Below are 23,084 nucleotides of genomic sequence, written 5' to 3' on the forward strand. Positions count from 1 at the left end.
CACCAAGTCGCTTGTTGAGAGATCGCTCCTTGAACTGAGTACTGAATGGACGTCCCTGCAATTCTTCTCTTTTGAGGACCTCAATGACAGTGGATGGATCGCAAACAACAATAATCGGAAACTTGGTTACCATCAGGCCAACAACAGGTCCATATTTGTTCCTCCATTCTTCCATCCGCAAATAAATGAGTTTCCTTGGAATTGAGAGAGCACTTCCTATTAACGGAAGACATGGTGGACCTTAAAAAGATGACATACAACTTCATTAGGAAAAGAGTGAAATCAGAAAGTACAAGCTCTCTCTCTCTCTTACAGAGAATGTAAAACATATGCATTTGTTATATTATGAATGCCAAAGCCTCCAGGTAAAACCAAACATATACAGACTTACAGGAGGAAAGAGAAACGTAAATTAGCAACTAGATACTAGTAGCAACTTTTAAATGTACAGTAGACATGAACGATTGGAAATTATACTTTCTATAGCTTTTGTTATGTATTATTCTTTATCGATAGGACCACTAATACTGTAGATACGGTATTTGAGAATTAAATTCCAGGCTTTCTCCTAAACTACCATGATGTTATTTTATTGGCACAGAAAGAGTACCAGTATCTGTATAAATGGCACAGATCAAAAATCAATACAATTTAAGTACAGTAATTCAATGTTTAAAAACCGACATGTTTGGTTTTACCCAACCAACAATTGACTTTGTTTTCTCTCAGATGCTAGCAGACCTACCTTTTTTTTCTCAGATGCTAGCTGGACTTATTCCTTTAATATCAGACTGTTTATATATTACAAATATTATGCATGTGAAAGAGAATCTTTCCGAATTTAAAGAAAGTTCTACTGTTCACATGAACGACACAAGATACAAGAATGATCTGGATACTCCTTACTCCAGGTTTAGTAAAAGCACAAACAGCCACTGTTATCAACAGCTTAAGATGTACAATAAGCTTCCACTACCTATTCCAACATTAGACAATAGTGCACTTAACAGGGTACTGTCACAATTTTTAAGGGAAAAGGCATTTTATAGTGTAGAAGAGTATCTAGAATGTGGTATTTCAAAAACTGACCTAATATAGGTAGCTAAAATAATTTTTCTAATGACTCAGGCATTATGGCTAAGATATTGTATATAGATTATTATTTTTTTTTTTTTTTTATTATTTTTATTAATACTTACCTAGTATAGATTTTCTGTACTTGATGATGGAAGAATGGGAATGTGAAAACAGGTTTGTACCTTTAAAGGTGGTAAGGAATGGTAAGGACCCACCTTATTATAATAGAGAAATAAAGAGATTAAGAAGGAGGAGCAGATTGGAAAGAATAGAGTTAGAAATGGCTGTGGAAGTAAGGAGAAATTGAAGGAAATTACTAGAAAATTGAATCTACCAAAGAAGGCAGCTAAGGACAACATGATTGCAAGAATAATTGGCAGTCATACAAATTTTAGTGAAAAATGGAAGGGTATGTATAGGTATTTTAAGGCAGAAACAGGTTCCAAGAAGGACATTCCAGGAATAATTAATGAACAAGGGGAGTGTGCATGGGAGGATCTTCAAAAGGCAGAAGTATTCAGTCTGCAGTATGTAAAGATTGTTGGTTACAAGGATAATGTCCAGATAGAGGAGGAGACTAATGCTAAAGAAGTATTAAAATTTACATATGATAACAATGACATTTACAATAAGATACAAACGTTGAAAACTAGAAAAGCGGCTGGAATCGATAAGATTTCTGGGGATATACTAAAGACAATGGTTGGGATATGGTACCATATCTGAAGTACTTATTTGATTATTGTTTGGTTGAAGGAGCTATACCAAATGAATGGAGAGTTGCTATAGTAGCCCCTGTGTATAAAGGAAAGGGTGATAGACATAAAGCTGAAATTTAAAAAATTTTTTTTTTTTTACTAGTTGCTTTACCTCGCACCGACACAGATAGGTCTTATGGCGTCGGTGGGATAGGAAAGAGCTAGGAGTGGGAAGGAAGCGGCCATGGCCTTAATTAAGGTACATCCCCAGCATTTGCCTGGTGTGAAAATGGGAAACCACGGAAAACCATCTTCAGGGCTGCCGACAGTGGGGTTCGAACCCACTATCTCCCGGATGCAAGCTCACAGCCGCACGCTCCTAACCGCATGGCCAACTCGCCCAGTAAAAGCTGAAAATTACAGGCCAGTAAGTTTGACATGCATTGCATGTAAGCTTTGGGAAGGCATTCTTTCTGATTATATTAGACATGTTTGCAAAATTACTGTAATAACTGGTTTGATAGAAAGCAGTTCGGTTTTAGGAAAGGTTACTCCACTGAAGCTCAACTTGTAGGATTCCAGCAAGATATAGCAGATATCTTGGATTCAGGAGGTTAAATGGACTGTATTGCGACTGATGTGTCTAAAGTATTTGATAGGGTGGATCATGGGAGACTACTGGCAAAAATGAGTGCAATTAAACTTGAGAATAGAGTGACTGAATGGGTTGCTACATTTCTAGAAAATAGATCTCAGAGAATTAAAGTAGGCAAAGCTTTATCTGACCCTGTAATAATTAAGAGGGGAATTTCTCAATGCAGTATTATTGGACCTTTATGTTTTCTTATATACATAAATGATTTGAGTAAAGGAGTGGAAACAGAGGTAAGACTTTTTGCGGATGATGTTATTCTGTATGGAGTAATAAATAAGTTACAAGATTGTGAGCAACTGCAAAATGACCTGGATAATGTTGTGAGATGGACAGCAGGCAATGGTATGCTGATAAATGGGGTTAAAAGTCAGGTTGTGAGTTTCACAAATAGGAAAAGTCCTCTCAGTTTTAATTACTGTGTTGATGGGGTGAAAGTTCCTTTTGGGGATCATTGTAAGTATCTAGGTGTTAATATAAGGAAAGATCTTCATTGGGATAATCACATAAATGGGATTGTAAATAAAGGGTACAGATCTCTGCACATGGTTATGAGGGTGTTTAGGGGTTGTAGTAAGGATGTAAAGGAGAGGGCATATAAGTCTCTGGTAAGACCCCAACTAGAGTATGGTTCCAGTGTATGGGACCCTCACCAGGATTACTTGATTCAAGAACTGGAAAAAATCCAAAGAAAAGCAGCTCGATTTGTTCTGGGTGATTTCTGACAAAAGAGTAGCATTACAAAAATGTTGCAAAGTTTGGGATGGGAAGAACTGGGAGAAAGAAGACAAGCTGCTCGACTACGTCGTATGTTGCAGGTAATAAATTTCATTTTCTTTGTCCATATTGAAGATCTACTTGTGATACAAATTCTTATAATTTTGTTAATTACCACCTATTCAATACAATAAAAACCTAATATAAACTTACATATTTATTAAGATGTTGATATGGTACATGTTTCGCTCCTTTTTCGTGAGCATCATCAATTGTCAATCAGGTTTATAGGCATAATCTTAATCCAAAAGAATTGTTTCATGATCTTATATAACCTTAAGTAAATAATAATTGGCTGATGATACATTGTTTGCATTGCAGCTGGCGTCAATGTGAACAGGAGTATGTCGTCACCAAAGATGAGACCAGGAATATCCTGATTTTCTGAACATAGTAGTGGAAATCTCTCCTCTCCTTCAAATTCTAACACATTTGTAACTAACCAGATAGCTTATCAGATCACACAGTATTATCATTTGTTATCTACAGTATTGGGGTACAAAAATTTAGATCTAAGCTAAATTTACCTCGCACCGACACAGATAGGTCTTATGGCGACGATGGGATAGGAAAGAGCTAGAAGTGGGAAGGAAGCGGCCGTGGCCTTAATTAAGGTACAGCCCCAGCATTCGATGAATATGGTAAACTCTTACAGAACTCGTATCATCGTACACCAACATCATCCATTGTAAAAGCACTGAAGGTGAAAAAGCTGAACGTGTATGCAGAGGTAAACTCAACCGCACAACAATTGACTATTGCAGATAAGTTTCTTAATAGATAAACTAATCTTTTCAGTCTGTGTAAACATGAAATTTAATACTTAGAACACTATAACACACCTATAAAGGAGAGAAATATGAAAATTAACACTTAGAAAACCAGATTAATGGTATGTAAAACAGGGAACAATTGAGAAAAAAAAAATGGCATCTTGAAGGAGTATATCTGGAAGTAGTTAACAAGTGAGAATATTCAGGAATTATAATATCAGGAAATGGAAAATGGTCTGAACATGTTAAGAGGGCAAAAACGATTGGTACACCAGCTCTAGCTAGTATACGAATATTAGAAAACCGAATGCCTAATATTGATTTTAGGGTGCCAAGAAATATGTTCACTGCTGTGATTAAATCTAAAATATTATACACTTCAGAGTATGGAGCAAAGAAAAAGAAATCGCAATGCTTGATTCAGTCACTAGTAGGTTTATTCAAATAATTGCAGGTTCTGCGAATAGTGGTGTAAGATTACTGTGTAGGGCATTAGTATAAAGGTTGATGTAATTATGAGAGTAATAAAATACTGGTTTAGGTTAAAAAGAAGAGAAGGAGAAGAAATTCTAGATATAGCTTACCAACACCACATGAGGTACCAGGACGGATACTGGGCGGGCAACTTAAAGAAATTGCTAGAAGGAATTGGAATGGGGAACATTTGCAACAAACATTTAGAAGAAAGAAAAGTATGTAGGAAAGTGTCACAGAGAGTAGCAGATATATAAATACAAATGATAAGAGTGTAAGGTAAAAATAGAACACTGAAGGAATTCATGAATATATATCCAGGCATGAGAATAACTCATGACAAATTAACAAAAAGAGAATACAGGGGAATGATAAGGTGGCTGATGGGAGTTTATAAAAATAAGGCATTTAAAGAAGTTATGACTACATGTTTATTGTATGGGAAGGCATTAGAAATTGCACATTTCTTGAGACAGTGTGAAAGTACAAGTATATTATGGGTTAAATATTTAGAAACAGAAGAGAGAAATAACATTAAAAGAGAACTGGAAATAGATGTACTATTGTCTAAATCATGAACTGGGAATGGAGAAGACCAGGGAAACTATTGAAATTATTGATAATTGTAAAAAGCATGCGAGAGAAAAATGAAAGTGGTGAATGAGGGAATGGTACATGCAATTGAAGGTGTGAATAATTAGGGATTTAACCTTGGCAAATAACAAACTGGAAGCAGTGGAATCAGCAAGAGTATAGCCTACATGGTTAAATATAATATAGGTCAGTTAAACTACACATACAGAATTGAATGCTAATGTTTCAGGATGAACAAGTCTCGTTTCTCCTACCTCGGTCAACCAAAGTTGAAAGAGAGAGACTCCAAAATTAATCATTTACCTGTACATTAAATAGTTTAAAATTTGACATATTTGAGTACAAAAAATGCATGCACAATCATGAATGTCTGATGTATCCTATCTGTATGGCATAATAATAATGAGGTTTTGTAACCATGTATGTACAAAACACAAATTATGATTCACAAGTACAGAACAGCAGAGAGTCAAAGTCAATAATGTGACAGGTTGACAATAATTATAATTTTACTATCTTGTTCTGTTTTAATATTTGTTCAGTTTCATTAGTGTTCTTTACATATTGTATATTTTCTAGTTAGTAGTATTTCTGTTAATTGATATGTATTCCAAATTAGGTTTGTTTGTTGATTTGTTAGTTTGCATGTTTTGGCTGTAATAGATATGTGTCTAATTGCCAATAAAGTGAATATTCTCTCCTCAATTTCTGGCGATCCAGAACTGGGAAGGAGAGCTATTCTATTCTATTCTATTCTATTCTATTCTATTCTATTCTATTCTATTCTCTTCTCTTCTATTCTATTCTATTCTATTCTATTCTATTCTATTCTATTCTATTCTATATCCAAGTTTTGATGAACAATCCCCATCAAAAATAAAAGTAAAACCCTAGATATTTCAGCATTCGCTAACGAAGAGAGCGATGTAAGTACTGTCCACATGGGGGAATAATTTGTTTCTTTCTGCCCAATTATTAGGATCAAGGTTGGTAGATGCTGGCGTTTTTGTAATTTTTTGGAGTAATTTTCTGAAAGAGAATTGAGTACAGTGGCATCGATCTACTACTACTTGCTAAGTTGGACGTAGCTCATGAGAGAATTCTGGACGTCAGAAATAAACTCTCATAAATGCAAAAATGATGATTTTGAGGTTTTTATCATATATGACTTGTTTTGGTTGTGTCTTCTTATGGATATGCTATTGTATGTTCTGCAGGAATGAAGATAAACTATATGATACTATCGTATGTGCAAGGATAACACTGTGGTAAACATGCTAAGATGATCATACAACAGTTCAACCTTATGCCGTCTGCCGCACTCCTTATCGTATTGGTTCTTACAGTGGTTAACCATGGTCAGAACTGTTTTAAAGATAGCAAAATATGTGCCTCAGCAGCTTCTTTCAGCTCTCCTCTAAAGTTAGTGAAATGTCACTTACGATAGTTTACCTTTGATGTCCAGAATTATGACCACGAATATATCAGATACCCATAGTATAGACCTAGCAGACAGATAACAGAACAACCTCTGTCAGTGTTGTCACAGAAAGATTGAACCACTGGCCCATGTTCTAGGAGCCTGTTCACATGGTAAACTCTTACAGAACTCGTATCATCGTACACCAACATCATCCATTGTAAAAGCACTGAAGGTGAAAAAGCTGAACGTGTATGGAGAGGTAAACTCAACCGCACAACAATTGACTATTGCAGATAAGTTTCTTAATAGAAAAACTAATCTTTTCAGTCTGTGTAAACATGAAATTTAATACTTAGAACACTATAACACACCTATAAAAATGGACAATTATATTGTGTCGACACAAAAAAAGTTTCCTTCTTAACAAGATGACTTTCTTTCAAAATCCTCATGTTTGAAATATTTGAGCATATTGTGCAGGATGAGTGGTGTGGCGGTGATGATTATTGTTTTCTGTTTTTGCTAGTGGCTCTGCGTCACACCGACACAGACAGGTCTTTTGGCGATGATGGGATAGGAAAGGGCTAGGAGGGGGGAGGAAGTGGCCATGACCTTAATTAAGGTACAGCCCCAGCATTTGTCTGATGTGAAAATGGGAAACCATGAAAACCATCTTCAGGGCTGCTGACAGTGGGATTTGAACCCACTATCTCCTGAATGCAAGCTCACAGCTGCGCAGCCCTAACCACACGGCCAACTCGCCCGGTGATTATTGTTTTAAGAGGAAGTACAACTAGGCAACCATCCTCTACATAACACTAATCAGAGAGAAAAAATGGAAAGGATCCGACACTTCAAAAAGTGAAGGTAATCGCCCAAAGAAAGTCTAGGGCCACAAAGGTCACAAAAATGAAAGACTCCCTAGGCCTGGAATGCTCTAATACCATCGGGGTCCGAAAAGAACAAGAGTTGGCCAAGGGAGGTTGGATAGGATAGATGAAAGTGAGGAGCCTAGCACAAGTAAGTGGAAGTAATGCCAGGACTCAGCTAAGGGCCCCGTGTCCACCAACCCACGGTCTCAAGTTAAGAGCTCCTGGGGCCACTTTTAGTCACCTCTTGCAACAGGCAGTGGATACCGTGGGTGTTATTCTACTGCCCCCATCAACAGGGGGATGCAGGTGGTAGGATTCCTAGTACTGATACCATCTCTTCGGCCACAGTTTATGAATACCCTTGCGTTTCGAGAATGTTTAAAATGATGCTGGCCAGTTTTGATGCGGTTGAGTGTACATGGCCTCTCCACCACGGCAACGGTATATGGATTGATGTAATCGCCTTCCAGCCACATTATTCATATGGATATATTATTGACCCCACCATCAGTCCCAAGACTCACAAGAGCGAACCTGGAGAAGTTGACAGAGAAAAGAGATGTCTTTACGAACTTACTATTTTCAAAAAAAATATCATCTTGTGTCTGTGACTGTAATTTAAATAATGACAGGCGCCAGAGGGACCACCCCTAAATTCTTCGCTGAGTTTTTGCTAAAGGTTCTGTATCAACAAAGCCTTTATTATCAATTGTTTTTATTGTTCTAGAATAGAAGAGAATAGAATAGATTACTCCCATCACCCTACTTCCGGATAGCCTGGAACTGGGGAGAGAGTAATCATTTATTGCAATCCAAATTATTTTTTGATACATGCATGATTTTCTTGTTACAATTAATGAATCTATTACGACATCAAACATTACAATTAATTCTAATCACTATTTACACCCAATCTCTAATCTGTAGTTTTTAAAATTTTATTTATTTTTGTCCTAGACGTTAACAGTGTTGTACAGTCTGGAACAACATGTATCTTACCCTTCTTCTTCTTTTCTTCATGGGGCCTCTAAATATTAGTTCCTAATTAGCGTCGACCTCTAAGATCTTTTGCTACCATTTTTTTCCTTCATTCCCACCTAGATATACCTGCTCCCTTCACAAAGCTGTTATTCTTATTGGGTCTTTGTATGTATATTACCCTTACCGATTTGTATTAAATAATTGTATTAAGAGGTTCTAACCATACCTATGAAGCAGAAACAATTCCAGTTCCCTAATGGCTTAGTACTGTACTGTTCTACTTGATTTAAACTATTTACATTATTGCTTTTATTCAGTAGGATTACTTCTTGTCATCATGGCAACTTGTAAATGCTACAGGAAGGTTTTGAAGTAAAAATGAAATACGTATGCAAGTCAGTAAGAATCTGCAATTTTGCTCTAATTGTCTTTAGGTTGGTTCTATGGTGCTGTGTGCTCACCAGGTGCTAAATGGCACCATTGTCTGCGTCTGTGGTAGGTTTCAGCGTTATCAGATCAGTACAGCTTGCGCTGTTGCGACATAAGGATGGCCGCGCCACTCTCTGTTTACACCAAGGAAGAACAGTGTTGTCCGTCTCTGTAGTGTAGTGGTTAGTGTGATTAGCTGCCACCCCCGGAGGCTCGGGTTCGATTCCTGGGTCTGTCACAAAATTTGAAAAGTGGTACGAGGGCTGGAACGGGGTCCACTCATCCTCGGGAGGTCAACTGAGTAGAGGTGGGTTCGACCCACCTCAGCCATCCTGGAAGTGGTTTTCCATGGTTTCCCACTTCTCCTACAGGCAAATGCCAGGATGGTACCTAACTTAAAGCCATGGCCGCTTCCTTCCCTCTTCCTTGTCTTATCCCTTCCAATCTTCCCATCCCTCACCAAGACCCCTATTCAGCATAGCAGGTGAGGCCGCCAGTTGTATTCCCCAACCCAATGTCTCACGTTCCAGGACACTGTCCTTGAGGCAGTAAAGGTGGGATCCCTCGCTGAGTCTGAGGGAAAAACCAACCCTGGAGGGTAAGCAGATTAAGAAAGAACATTGTTCCGTAATCTGTTTTTTTTTGTAGTCTGAGCGTGTACCAGGAGCGGAAATACATAGAAGACTATCAGACAATACAAGGACAATATTTTTCCACAGCAAAGTGTTTACCAGTAGATAGAACTGTTCAAAAGGGGTCACACGAGCGTGAAGGATGAGGAAAGATCCGGGCGTCCACCTGTAGCTGTAACTGATGCCAATATTGAGCAAGTGCATGATATGATCCTCAATAACAGACGAGTGACTGTTGATAACATGGCAATCCATATGCACATTAGCCATTGTTCTGTATATGAAAGACCGAGCTCGATAGCTGCAGTTGCTTAAGTGTGGCCAGTATCCAGCATTCGGGAGATAGTGGGTTTGAACCCCACTGTCAGCAGCCCAGAAGATGGTTTTCCATGGTTTCCCATTTTCACACCAGGCAAATGCTGGGGCTGTACCTTAGTTAAGGCCACAGACGCTTCCTTCACACTCCTAGTCCTTTCCTATCCCATCGTCACCATAAGACCTATCTGTGTCGGTGCGACGTAGAGCAGCTTGCAAAAAAAAAAATGTATATGAAAGCATGCATAACAGACTTAACTTCCACAAAGTCTGTTCAAGATGGGTTCCAAAATAACTCAATGAAAAGCAGAAGCGCAAGCGTGAGAGAACCTGTCGGCACTTACTGGACCGTCACGCTAACGAAGGTGAAACGTTTCTGAAAGGGATCATCACTGGAGATGAAACATGGGTTCACCACTTCGAACTTGAGAGCAAACATCAGAGCATGTAATGAAAGCATCCCAGATCCCCAGTCAATAAGGAAAAATGCAGGAAAAATGCTGTAAGAAGCCGTCGATTCAACTCCGATCAACAGGTGAAGGAAGTGGTGCATACGTAGCTTGCTGCACAACCAAAAAACCTTTTGTCCACAGGGTATTAGAAAGTTTTTGAAACAGTGGACCCTGTGCATTGAAAAGGAGGGTAGCGGGGCTGAGTGGCTCAGACGGTTGAGGCACTGGCCTTCTGAACCCAACTTGGCAGGTTCGATCCTGGCTCAGTCCGGTGGTATTTGAAGGTGCTCAAATACATTAGCCTCGCATCGGTAGATTTAATGGCACATAAAAGAACTCCTGCAGGACAAAATTGCGGCACCTCAGCATCTCAGAAAACCATCAAAATTAGTTAGTGGGATGGAAAGCAAATATTATTATTATTATTATTATTATTATTATTATTATTATTATTATTATTATTATTATTATTATTATTATTATTACTATTATTATTATTATTATTATTATTATTATTATTATTATTATTATTATTATTATTATTATTATTATTATTATTATTATTATTATTATTATTATTATTATTATTATTATTATTATTCCAAGGTTTTGGTGAATCAGCAGAGGTGAAAGAAGGTGCGGGCTGGAATGGGTCCAACTACAAGCCCGAAAGATGAATTAAAAATTCAATAAAGGTTATATTTTCAAAGCTTAACAATGTTTACATAGAATTCAAAACAAATTTTTAACAAGAATGATCAACAGCTATCCACTAATCAGGTACAAGGTATAATTTTACAAACAAAAACAAGAGTTTTGGGTATTAACAAGTTCTGGGCTCCGAGCCCCAAGTTCTGCAAGGTCTGAGCTCTCAGCTCACAAACACATATTTTAGAAAAGGGCAGAAATTCCCTCAATGCAATGGAGCACTTGCTCCCAGCTATCAAATGTCACACCTCCCAGAGGCACCTTTTCAAAATACCCACACAAAAAAAAGAGCTGACCCGCTCTCAATCTTTCAAGCCTATTAAAAGGCCATAAACGGACTTTACTACAAACTGCCCTCAAGGCATACTTACAAAGAAACAGGGGTATCTTGTACCCATTCTACCAGGCCTTAGTGGACAAAAACTAGGTTAATTTTAAATGGCCCAAAACGCAAAAGGAATGGAGGCATGAATTAGCACTCCTAAATACACCTTTTAAAACCTAAGAGGCACTAGGCCTATTGCACAGGGGCTAATCCCAATCTCTGGAGGTGACTTGTAAACAAAATAAATTTAGAACATTAAGAAGGAAGAGAAAAACGGTTATGAAAACATAGTCACCTCAAATTCAGAATGAAGGGGAGCTCGAGAGGGTAAAGCACTCTCTATCCCCGAATTACATATAAAGATATATGAAGTTTTACAAAGTAGGAAAAAGATTACATGTTTTAAGTTAAAGGTTATATATTAAAGGTTTCGGACCTGCCCCGCGGGTTAAACTGCTGAGCTAGCAAAGAGAAAAGAAAGATGTTAAACGGCCATTACCTTATTGAAGAGCTGCTGCCCGAAAGAAGAGGTGCTACCCGCCCCCTGCTATGCTTCTATACACTAAGCAAGATGTTGTTGAAGTGGCGAAGAGCCGAGAAAATCAGCAGTTTTTAAACCCTCGTGGAAGATTCGAGACCTTTCATGAATGATTAAGACACACCCACAGACATTTATTAGTCGTCTAAAAGTTACAGATCAAAAATTGGGAAGAAGGACCCGATTGGTCCAAAATTAATTAAAGAAATTCGGGATTGGCTAAGTTCAAAACTGGCGGAAAGAAAAATTAATATTGCCAACCCACAGATGTAAGAACAAAATTTAGGAAAGACCAAAACTTCTGAATACAAAACTTCTTCAAAAAAGTTCCTTCACTTCGCACCAGGGTGCGTGATCATAGTTTTTTTGGCAGTGACATCTATAAGAGAATGTCCAGACTTCTTGATCAATGAAAAACAAAACAAGGTGAATACACACAGTGACATCTTCTGAGAAACAGTTGAGTTGATTCGGTTTTTAAAGTTCAGAGTTTCTCCAGTAGAGGAGTACTTTAAGGCGGAAAATTCAAATGTGCGGCGTATAGGTGTACCGCCCGGTACAATTATTATTATTATTATTATTATTATTATTATTATTATTATTATTATTATTATTATTATTATTATTATTATTATTATTACAAGCAGGGTGACTATGTTGAAAAATGATATCAATAAAAAGTGTGTACTTTTTTGTAATAAATTATAAAGATTGGTTGCAGATACTTATTGACTTGCCCTTGTGTTTTAACTCTGAGCCATATGAATGTTACAATTTATATTTGAATACAAGCTAAGTTGTAAGAACTCCTCAGATTTACTGAGATGTTCTTTGAGGGCTAACGAGTAAGACCCTTTCTTACAACTGCTAGCCTATAACTACACTTTATTTTTTGTAAGTCCGGGTGTGGTTCATATTTCACTTTTGAAAGTGGTGACGTGTAACTGGCGTCTTGCTCCACCGTTTGGTAGCAGCACATGCACAGGGGCCAACCAACCAACTAATGCACTCATCATAGCCATCTCATAACACCACTGACAGCGTAAGAGCAGACAACATGTAAAGCAACCGTCAGGGACAGTGCTATACAACTTGTTTCCTATGGAAAGAAGGCATGACCACTGCAGAAATTCACGCGCTTGGTGGCAGTCTGTGGAGAACATGCACCACCACAGAAAAAAAGTTTACAACTGGGTGGAAGGTTGAAAAACAAGGGCGCACATTGGTGGACAAGGGAATCAGTTCTGGAAGGAATGTGACAGTATCAACACCAGCCAACATTGCCCGGGCCAAACAGGCCATCCAAGGAAATAAAATCATCACATTTACGGAAATGGAGGCAACCACGGGAATTAGCCGATACACTCTACAGTGGATCATGCACGGCCACTTGCAGTTGGGAAAGGTGTCATCCACGTGGGTGCCTAGAATCTTGTCTGCAGATGAAAAGCAGAGACGTGTGCAGAGAACTTTCGCCGCAACGCCATGATCAACATCCAGCCGACTTCATGGCTAGGCTTGTGACTGGTGATGAGACATGGCTCCAATACCATGAGCCACAAATGAAACAACAATCGATGCAATGGAAGCATAGGGGCAGTCCACCGCCAAAGAAATGTCGAACAGTGCCATCAGTTGGCAAGCAAATGGCGACAGTGTTCTGAGACACAAAGGGCATCTTTCCCATCGACTGGCTGGAATTTGGGGTCACGATTAACAGTGCAGCATATGTGGCAACCCTTAAGCGCTTACATCGTGCCATTCAAACTAAGCGACCAGGAAAATGGGCTAAAGGTGTGCATCTTCAACATGACAATGCCCGGCCCTACACTAGCCGAGAGACCACCACTGCCATTGATCAAATGGTATTCAAGGTGCTGTCACACCCACCATACTCTCCTGACTTGGCACCAAGTGATTATCACCTGTTCGGGAACGTGAAGACACCTCTGCGTGGTCGCCATTTTGCAGATTTTGCACAACTGGACACAGCTGTCAAAGCATGGGTATGCAGTACTCCGAAAAAAAATAGTTTGAGGAAGGTCTGGAGAGACTGGCACATCGATGGCAAAAGTGCATAGAGTTACAAGGAGATTATGTTGAGAAGGTGGATGCAACAACTGATCTGTAATGTACTTCATTTGGGTAGAAAAAAATAAAGTGTAAAACAATACAGTACACCCTTCATAGTATACAATTTAGGCAAAGAATGGTACATTAAAAGATTGATACCATTTGCAAGACACAATAACATAAGTAATTTGATATGCCAGGGCAATTGACTGAACATATTTTTTATTACGACATCTCATAAATTTTCTAATGAGCCACTATTGCTCATCCATGACATGAAACATAATTTAGGCAAAGAATGGTACATTAAAAGATCGATACCATTTGCAAGACACAATAACATAAGTAATTTGATATGCCAGGGCAATTGACTGAACATATTTTTTATTACGACATCTCATAAATTTTCTAATGAGCCACTATTGCTCATCCATGACATGAATCATAATTTACTGTACCTGGAGGGAAGTTCTTAGGACGAATGGTAACCCATGAGTACAGCATATACAGTACTCCTGCCGTCATCAACAAGATAAAGAACATGCTGTCAAATCCTGGAACAAATGGGGAGAGAGTTACATTAGTAGATTGTTTCATTGGAAGATATTTTGTAAAGAGAAAGAGAACTGGGGCTGTGAACTAGATGTTGGGCTCCTTTTAACAACAATGATAATGTTATTAGAAGGAAGAGGAAGGATCTTCAGATTAATGACTATCGCTCAATGTTAATTGTACGATCAGTTAATTTTCTGTAAAATAATACAAACTTACATACTTCTAAACATCTTCCAAAATATTGACTAAATCTTCCAAAATTTTCAAGCACTATCTTCTGGAATATTATTTTTAACCTGGCAACATTGCTTCAAGGTGGATTTACAGGAAGAAGAAAACAGTCATTTTTACTTTATTCGATGGAGCACATAGTAAGGAAGATATTATTTCATGAGTCTTACAGTGGTGTATCATTATTAAGAGATGTATTGAAAATAATGTATTTTACTCTGAGTATTTCCAAGAATATAACAGAAATGTTTTATACAAATACTAGCAATTACCCGCAGCTTCGCTCGCATGAATTTCGTAATTTGATCAAAGTAATCATTCCTCGGCATTGTACTAAGACATTATCTGAAAATTCCTAAAGTATAAAAACTCACCCAATAGTTGAGTTTTATTTACCCCTGAAATTCTTTGTAAACCATGTTTGTGGTATTACCTTTTGGGGCTAAGACGTCCATGCAACATAGAACTGTACATGTGAGAAACTGTCTTCTCTCAAGTTGAAAAAAAAAATACATGTTACTTTATTTTTAAATGAGATTCCAAATACCTATTCCCACATCTGTAACATCTTCAGTTTTTGAGATATACATAAGTATCCCCATACAAAGAATTCGACCCCTTGATCAGTCCTTGCCTCACCCTCCCCCCATTTAAGTGTATTTTCCAAAAACAAAAATACATGTTTCTTTGTTTTTAAAGAAGATTCCAAATACCAATTTTCACGTCTGTAGCATCTTCAGTTTTTAAGATATAAGTATCCTCATAAAAAATAATTCTACTACTTTTCACATCGTTTTACTCCCCGTTAAGTGAATTCTTCGAAAACAAAAAGGTACTTGTTCCTGTATTTTTAAAGGACTTTCCAAACACCAAGTTTCTTGTCTCTAACACATTAAGTTTTTGACATATAATGTAGATATACCAGTACTCATTTTAAACTTTCACCCGCTTTTCCAATTCCTTTCAGCCCCTTAACTGGATTTTCCGAAAAAAATAAAATACGTGTTTCACCATTTTAAAGGAGATTCCAAATACCAGTTTTCATGTCTGTACACCAGTCACACCTTCAGTTTATGAGATAAATGTATACTCATAAAAAATTTCCACGTCTGTAACCTTCAGTTTTGAGATATAAGTTTCTCCAGAAAAAGAATTCAGTTTTTTTCACTTGCTTTCACTCTTCCCACTTACGCGAATTTTCCAAAAATAAACAGTACCCGTTTCTTTAAAAGAGCTTCCAAATATGAATATCACGACTGTAGCATCTTCAGTTTTTGAGATATATGTATCCTCGTAAAAGGAATTCATCTCCGTTATCTTACTCCCCACCACTACCAAGTTGATCCACACCTACCCCACAAATGCGTGTTTCTTTATTTATAAAGCAGATTCCAAATTCCAGTTTTCACGTTTGTAACATCTTTAGATTTTTTGGTATATATATTCATACAAATAATTCAACTAATTCTTCAATTCTTTCACCTCCCCCCACCTCAAGGTTAAGGGTTTTTCCATAAACAAAAGAATACATGATTCCTTATTTTTAAAGAAGATTCCAAATACCAATTTTAACGTCTGCAACATGTTAAGTTTTGAGATTATGGTACTGTAGATATGCTAATTTTAAAAATTCACCCCCTTTTTCAGTTCCCCTTAGTGAATTTTCCAAAAAAAAAATTATGTTTCTTTACTTTTACACGAAATTCCAAATACCAGTGTTCAAATCTGTAATATATTACCTGTCTGAGATAATTTGCAGATACATTCATTTTTTAAATTCACCCCGCTTGCCACTCCTGTTCACCCCCTATTCACCGGATTATCCAAAAACATAAAAATGCATGTTTCTTATTTTCAAAGGAAATTCCAAAGACCGATTTTCATGTCTGTAACATTTTCAGTTTAAGATATATAAGTCTCCTCATAAAAGGTGTTCAACCCCTTTTCCCCCATTTTTCACACCCCCGGCCCAAGATGTTTTTCCGAAAACAAAAAAGTATGTGTTCCTTTATTTTTGAAGGAGATTCCAAATACGAATTTTTAGGTCTGTAAACTTTTAAGTTTTTGAGATACAGATATCCTCATTTTAAAAATTCACCCCCCCCTTTTCACTCCCTTAGCGCCGGAATATCCAAAAATCCTCCCTTAGTGAGCACCTACACCGAAATATAAATCTATCCCCAAAACTTAATTTCTTTATGTCCAGTCGTTTTGGCTCGGCGATGTCAGTCAGTCAGTCAGTCAGTCAGTCAGTCAGTCAGGACATGTTATTTTATATAGTGTATACGAAGTGTGTTCAAAAAAAGACCGAACTTTGTAAATTGCGCGCAAATCGCAACATTGAGCGAGTTGTGACTGTGGCGGCGCCTAGCGGCAACTTCTGACAACAGACCGCTGCTTTCCGCATTCCATTGCCTGCATTATCAGTTGAGTTAGAGCCTCCGAAGTGATTGCGTGTGTCACATGTTCGTCGAATTCTATAATGAAACAGCTTGAGGAACAACGCGTGTGCGTGAAGTTCTGCTTCAAAGTTGGGAAAACGTTTGTGGAAACACTGGAGATGAGACGTGGGTGTACGGTTACGATGTCGAAACCAAAAGGCAATCATCACAGTGGGTGGGGAAAGGTTCTCCTCGACCGAAAAAAGCACGAATGAGTCGTTCAAACATCAAGGTGATGCTGATTGTGTTTTTTGATTGGAAAAGCATTGTCCATCACGAGTTTGTACCCCGAGGCCAGACAGTGAACAAAGAACTGTACCAGAATGTTTTAACGCATTTGAGAGATGCTGTGCGCAGGAAGAGGCCTGAACTGTGGGAAAACAAATCCTGGATGTTGCACCATGACAATGCGCCAGCACATGCCTCTCTCTCGGTCCTCAGTTATCTGGCAAAACACCAAATTCCTGTTGTGCCCCATCCGCCCTATTCTCCCAACTTGGCTCCAGCAGACTTTTTCTTATTCCCCAAATTGAAAACCACCTTGAAAGGACATCGTTTCCAAGACATTGAAGAGATCAAGGAGAATGCGACGAGGCAACTTCGCGCCATCAAAGAAAGCGCATTCCAGGAAGTATTCCAAAAGTGGAAGAAACGTTAGTAACATGCTGTTGATAGTGCAGGGGACTATTTTGAAGGGGGCAGTCTGTGAAATGATGTAAGCTACATAATAAAGTTTTTCTAGCCACAGTTCGGTCTTTTTTTGAACACACCTCGTATAGAATATTAGAATGGCAATATAGCTGCTAGGAACGATATGGTTGTTCTGAAAGCATTAATATGAAAAATTCATTCAGTGCCTATGTCAACTGCCGCTTGTGAACGTGGTTTCAGTGTTGATCATAGCATCAAAACAGGCGGGGAAAAAAACCTTTACAGTATCTGATGACAATAACTAAACTTAATGAACCACTGAATATTGAATTTTCACAACTGTATTGTAATTGAAATCGACTTTCAGTCTATTAGGTCTTGTTACATATCCGCCTCTATCGTGTAGTGGTTAGCGTGATTAGCTGCCACCCCCCGGAGGCCTGGGTTCGACTTCCGGCTCTGCCACGAAATTTGAAAAGTGGTACGAGGGCTAGAACGGGGTAAACTCAGCCTCAGGAGGTCAAATGAGTAGAGGTGGGTTCGATTCCCACCTCAGCCATCCTGGAAGTACTTTTCCGTGCTTCTCCTCCAGGCAAATGCCGGGATGGTACCTCACTTAAGGCGACGGACACTTCCTTCTCTCTCTACCACTTCCAATCTTCCCATCCCCCCACAAGGCCACTGTTCAGCATAGCAGGTGAGGCCGCCTGAGCGAGGTACTGGTCCTCCTCCCCAGTCGTACTCCCCGACCCGATGTCTGACGCTCCAGGACACTGCCTTGGGGCGGTAGAGGTGGGATCCCTCACTGACTCCGAGGGTAAAACCAAACCTGGAGGGTAAACAGATTAAGAAGGAGAAGGTCTTGTTACGTACATATACACTGACTGAGCAAATATCATGGGATAGCGGAACACTGATGCGCAGGTGTGTTGCCTACGCACCACACGCCCCCTGTGCCAGCGGCAGTTGTATAGGAGACCTAGTGAGCAGTGGCTGCGCATGTGACAGCTGTAACACGGAACGTCGTCATGAGCTGCTGACACCGTTCGAACGGGCTATGGTGGTCGGTGCCCGACGGATGGGAAGTGCGATTTCGGAAGTGGTGCGGGAATTCGGCTTCACACGATCAACCGTGTCCAGGGTGTATCGTGAATGGTTGAATGCGAGTGTCACCGTCCACAACAGACGAACGACCGGCCGTCCAGCCACCCTCGATGACCGTGACCGGCGACATCTGAGACGGATTGTCAATACTGACAGACGGGCAACCGTGCAACAAATTACGGCTCCGTTCAACACAGGCCGTGCTAGACACGTTTCCCAGTGGACAATCCGTAGGAACATGGGTACTATGGGGTATGGGAGCCGGCGCCGCACACGGATGCCACTATTAACCCAACGTCATCGGGCACAACGACGCGCATTTGTCGCCAGTCACCAGGGATGGACACTGGAACAATGGCGTAACGTGATATGGTCGGACGAATTACGATTTCAACTGCACCATGCCGATGGAGGCACCGTGTATGGCCCAGACCACATGAAGCGATGGATCCCGCCTGCCTCGAAGGTGTGGTCCAGGTCGCTGGTGTCTCTGTTATGGTCTGGGGTGCATTTTCCTGGTATGGAATGGACCCCCTAGTTGTTCTGGAAGAGACTTTGAATGGTACGCGGTATGTTGAGCTGCTCGGAGACCATATCCACCCATTTTTGGCCTTCCAGCGCCCAGACGGTTCTGCGGTGTTTCAAGATGATAACGTGCCGCCTCATCGCTCCCACATCGCCCGGGAATGGTTCCAGGAACATACAGCGGAGGTCCAACGACTGCCATGGCCACCCAGGAGCCCCGATGTGAACCCTATCGAGCATATCTGGGATGTCCTGGAACGCAGGCTCCGTGCCATGGATCCTGCACCCACGAACAGACCAGCATTGGCGGCCGCTCTGCAAACGGTTGGGTGTCAGCTGCGTCCAGAGGACTACCAGGGACTTGTCGACCCACTTCCACGGCGTCTCACTGCAGTTCGCAGGGTCAGAGGAGGCCCCACACGCTATTAGGTGAATATCCCATGACATTTGCTAAGTCAGTGTAGAACGTGTTGAAGAGATAAGTACAGAACAAAAATGGTCAACCGGATACCAGTGAGATCCGAACCCACAACCTGCCGATTTCACGTCGGTTGCTCTACCACTGAGCTATGGTGGCCTAGACTTTATTCGTTCTGTTGGAAAGGATCTAAGCTAAACCATCTCACTGTGGAGTGCATGCAAATGGCCCGTTGTGAGCCAAGTCAATTAATATTGAATTTTCATAAACACATTGTAAATTGAAATCGTCTTTCAACCTATGAGGGCGTGTTACGTACAAATCATTATTTAAAAATTTAGAGGCGTGCTGCTGTGAGCTTGCATCCGGGAGATAGTAGGTTCGAATCCCACTATCGGCAGCCCTGAAAATGGTTTTCCGTGGTTTCCCATTTTCACACCAGGCAAATGCTGGGGCTGTACCTTAATTAAGGCCACGGCCGCTTCCTTCCAACTCCTTGGCCTTTCCCTTCCCATCGTCGCCATAAGACCTATCTGTGTCGGTGCGACGTAAAGCCCCTAGCAAAAAAAAAAATTTAGGATCACCAATAAAACTAGGAAGAAACGTAAGTAAAGTAGACTCGTGTCCTCATCCTGAGGTGGTGCAGCTCTTTTCAGGCACACCCCCAATGGAGGTGAGCTGCAGGTACCATTTCAACCACATACCAGCCCTCCTGCCATTCATAAATTTCTGGCAGTACCGGGAACCGAACCCGGGTGACTGAGGACTGCAGGTAATAGTACTAACCGTTACACTACGGATGCGGACGGAAACGTAAGTATTACATCGGTCCAAATTATATACTCTAGGGTAGTCCAAATTACATGACATACAAATATCTCATCAAAAACAATAATATGCAAAGTACTAAAAATGTATGTCCGCCTCTATGGTGTAGTGGTTAGTGTGATTAGCTGTCACTCCCGGAGACTCGGGCTCGATTCACGGCACTGCCACGAAATTTGAAAAGTGGTACGAAGGCTGGAACGGCGCCTACTCAGCCTCGGGAGGTCAAATGAATAGAGGGAGGGTTCGATTCCCACCTCAGCCATCCTGGAAGTGGTTTTCCGTGGATTCCCACTTCTTCTCCAGGCAAATATCAGGATGGTACCTATAGTAACTTAAGGCCACGGCCTCTTCCTTCCCTCTTCATTGTCTATCCCTTCCGATCTCCCCATCCCCATACCTGTTCAGCATAGCAGGTAAGGTCGCCCGAGCGAGGTACTGGTCCTCCTCCAAGTTGTATCATCCCGACCCAAAGTCTCACGCATTAGGACATTGCCCTTGAGACGGTAGAGGTGGGATCCTTCGCTGAGGAGGGTAAACAGATTAAGAAAGAAAGACTTAAAACGTGTTAATGAAACGATGTCAAAACTTGCTTAGATATTTCATCAGTACTTGTAAAAACTAAACACCCTCTTGGCTGAAATAACTGCTTCATAGTACACTTACTTGTCACTGTATAAGCTTACAAGGAATGTATTAAGATAGTTTTCCTCGTCCCCTTTCAACCTTAAGTCTATTGGCAAAACAACTGCCAGGAAGAAAGCTGCCCTCGGCTGTCTTGCTGGTCTCAGACAGGGGGTGACCACACTTGCAAATGCCAAAATTATTATCGATCCAAATTACACGGACTTCCCCTACCACCGCAGTGGGCCGGGATTGAAATCGCCACTTGAGCTCAGAAGGCCAGCGCCCTACCATATGAGCTACTCAGCCCGGCTTAGCTATACGAAATAATAATTTGTATACTTATCTTACTGAATGTATTATGGCTCTTTAATGGAAAGAAGTCCGGCTCCATGGCTAAATGGTTAGCGTGCTGGCCTTTGGTCACAGGGGTCCTGGGTTCGATTCCTGGCAGGTTCGGGAATTTTAACCATAATTGGTTAATTTCGCTGCCACGGGGGCTAGGTGTATGAGTCGTCTTCATCATTTCATCCTCATCACGACGCGCAGGTCGCCTACAGCCGAACTTGACCTCGGATACTCCCGGCACTAAAAGCCATACGCCATTATTATATTAATGGAAAGAACGCGATGAACCTGGTTCACCTATTTTAAAAATATTGTTTCATTCCGTAGGTAATAAACATCATTGAACTTGAAAAATAAAAGTCACTGCGATCCGCACGTGTAGCGAGGTGCTCGGGAACTGATAGAACTGCTATAGCGGAATACTTCTTTCAAGCTTTTACCTACACCTCTTGGTTCTTTGTCCCTGATCATCCTTTTTCCTATTGTTTACCATTTCTTAGAACAATTGAATTGAACATGAAAATAAGCAAGTCGATTCCTACACATCTTTTTATTAGTGAGGCCTGTAGCTGTCAAACATGCAGCAGTATATTTCTTATTAAAGTCAGATACATCTCAAAGTGCACACGACGGAGAAGAGTACATATTTATAACCTACTTGAACATTGAACGACTGATAAGGGGGTATACGATGTAATGCTGGGTACGGTTGGCGAGGTTCGAAGTTCACCTGATATTGTGAAATAGAATAGTGAACCTAAATATTAATCTCTCACGGGGAGACGCGAAAATGAAGTTAAAATTCAGATGTCGGTGGTAACGGTTTAAAGGTTAAGTACCGGTAAATAATAACAGTGTTCGCCTCTGTGGGGTTAGCGTGATTAGCTGCCACCCCTGGAGGCCCGGGTTCGATTCCAGGCTCTTCCACGAAGGTCCAATCAGCCTCGGGAGGTCAACTGAGTAGAGAGGGTTCGATTCCCTCCTCAGCCATCCTCGAAGTAGTTTTTCGTGGTTTCCCACTTCTCCTCCAGGCAAATGCCTGGTCACGGCCGCTTTCTTCCCTCTTCCTCGTCTATCCCTTCCAATCTTCCCATCTCCTCACAAGGCCCCTGTTCCGCATAGCAGGTGAGGCCGCCTGGGCGAGGTACTGGTCCTTCTTCGCAGTTGTACCCCCGACCCTGGAGGGTAAACGGATGTGGGAGAGGCGACATTTCTTCATATTGGTCTCTGAATTGGATATATGATGTAATTCGACGACGTAGGACTACGGTGGACAAGTATTGTATCCCATAGTGTGGAAGGTATGCCAACAGATTTTATAAATGGTGCTCTAATGTAATACCTGAAAATTCCGTAATGGACTGAGTTGTTCCAGCCGGTTCTGAACGTTCAAGATTAGTTACAGATGTGGAAACATTGTAGGCCAAGGTAGCAACTTCTCATTGCATATACCATTAATGAAATATGTGCGGACAAGCATTGTTCTGTTGATAGAGTCCTTGGACACCACGATGTAAGAGAGAACGCATAAAGATATAAAATGTCAGTAAAGTAACTTCAGTGCTCTAA

At 40.4% G+C, this 23,084-nt stretch overlaps 1 protein-coding gene across 1 annotated transcript in view; it reads right to left on the bottom strand.

Moving 5' to 3' along the window:
- Positions 1–23,084, bottom strand: part of LOC136884955 (methyl farnesoate epoxidase) — a 128,593-nt gene that overhangs the window by 82,118 nt on the left and 23,391 nt on the right. The window contains exons 2-3 of the mRNA XM_067157302.2: positions 14,252–14,347; positions 4–240 (exon numbers count right to left, since the gene is read on the bottom strand). Of these exons, the coding sequence (XP_067013403.2) occupies positions 4–240; positions 14,252–14,336 (322 nt within the window). The 5' untranslated portion in view covers positions 14,337–14,347. The remainder of the gene's footprint in view (positions 1–3; positions 241–14,251; positions 14,348–23,084) is intronic.

Source organism: Anabrus simplex, chromosome 1, assembly GCF_040414725.1.
Source record: "Anabrus simplex isolate iqAnaSimp1 chromosome 1, ASM4041472v1, whole genome shotgun sequence".
NCBI classification, from domain to species: domain Eukaryota; kingdom Metazoa; phylum Arthropoda; class Insecta; order Orthoptera; family Tettigoniidae; genus Anabrus; species Anabrus simplex.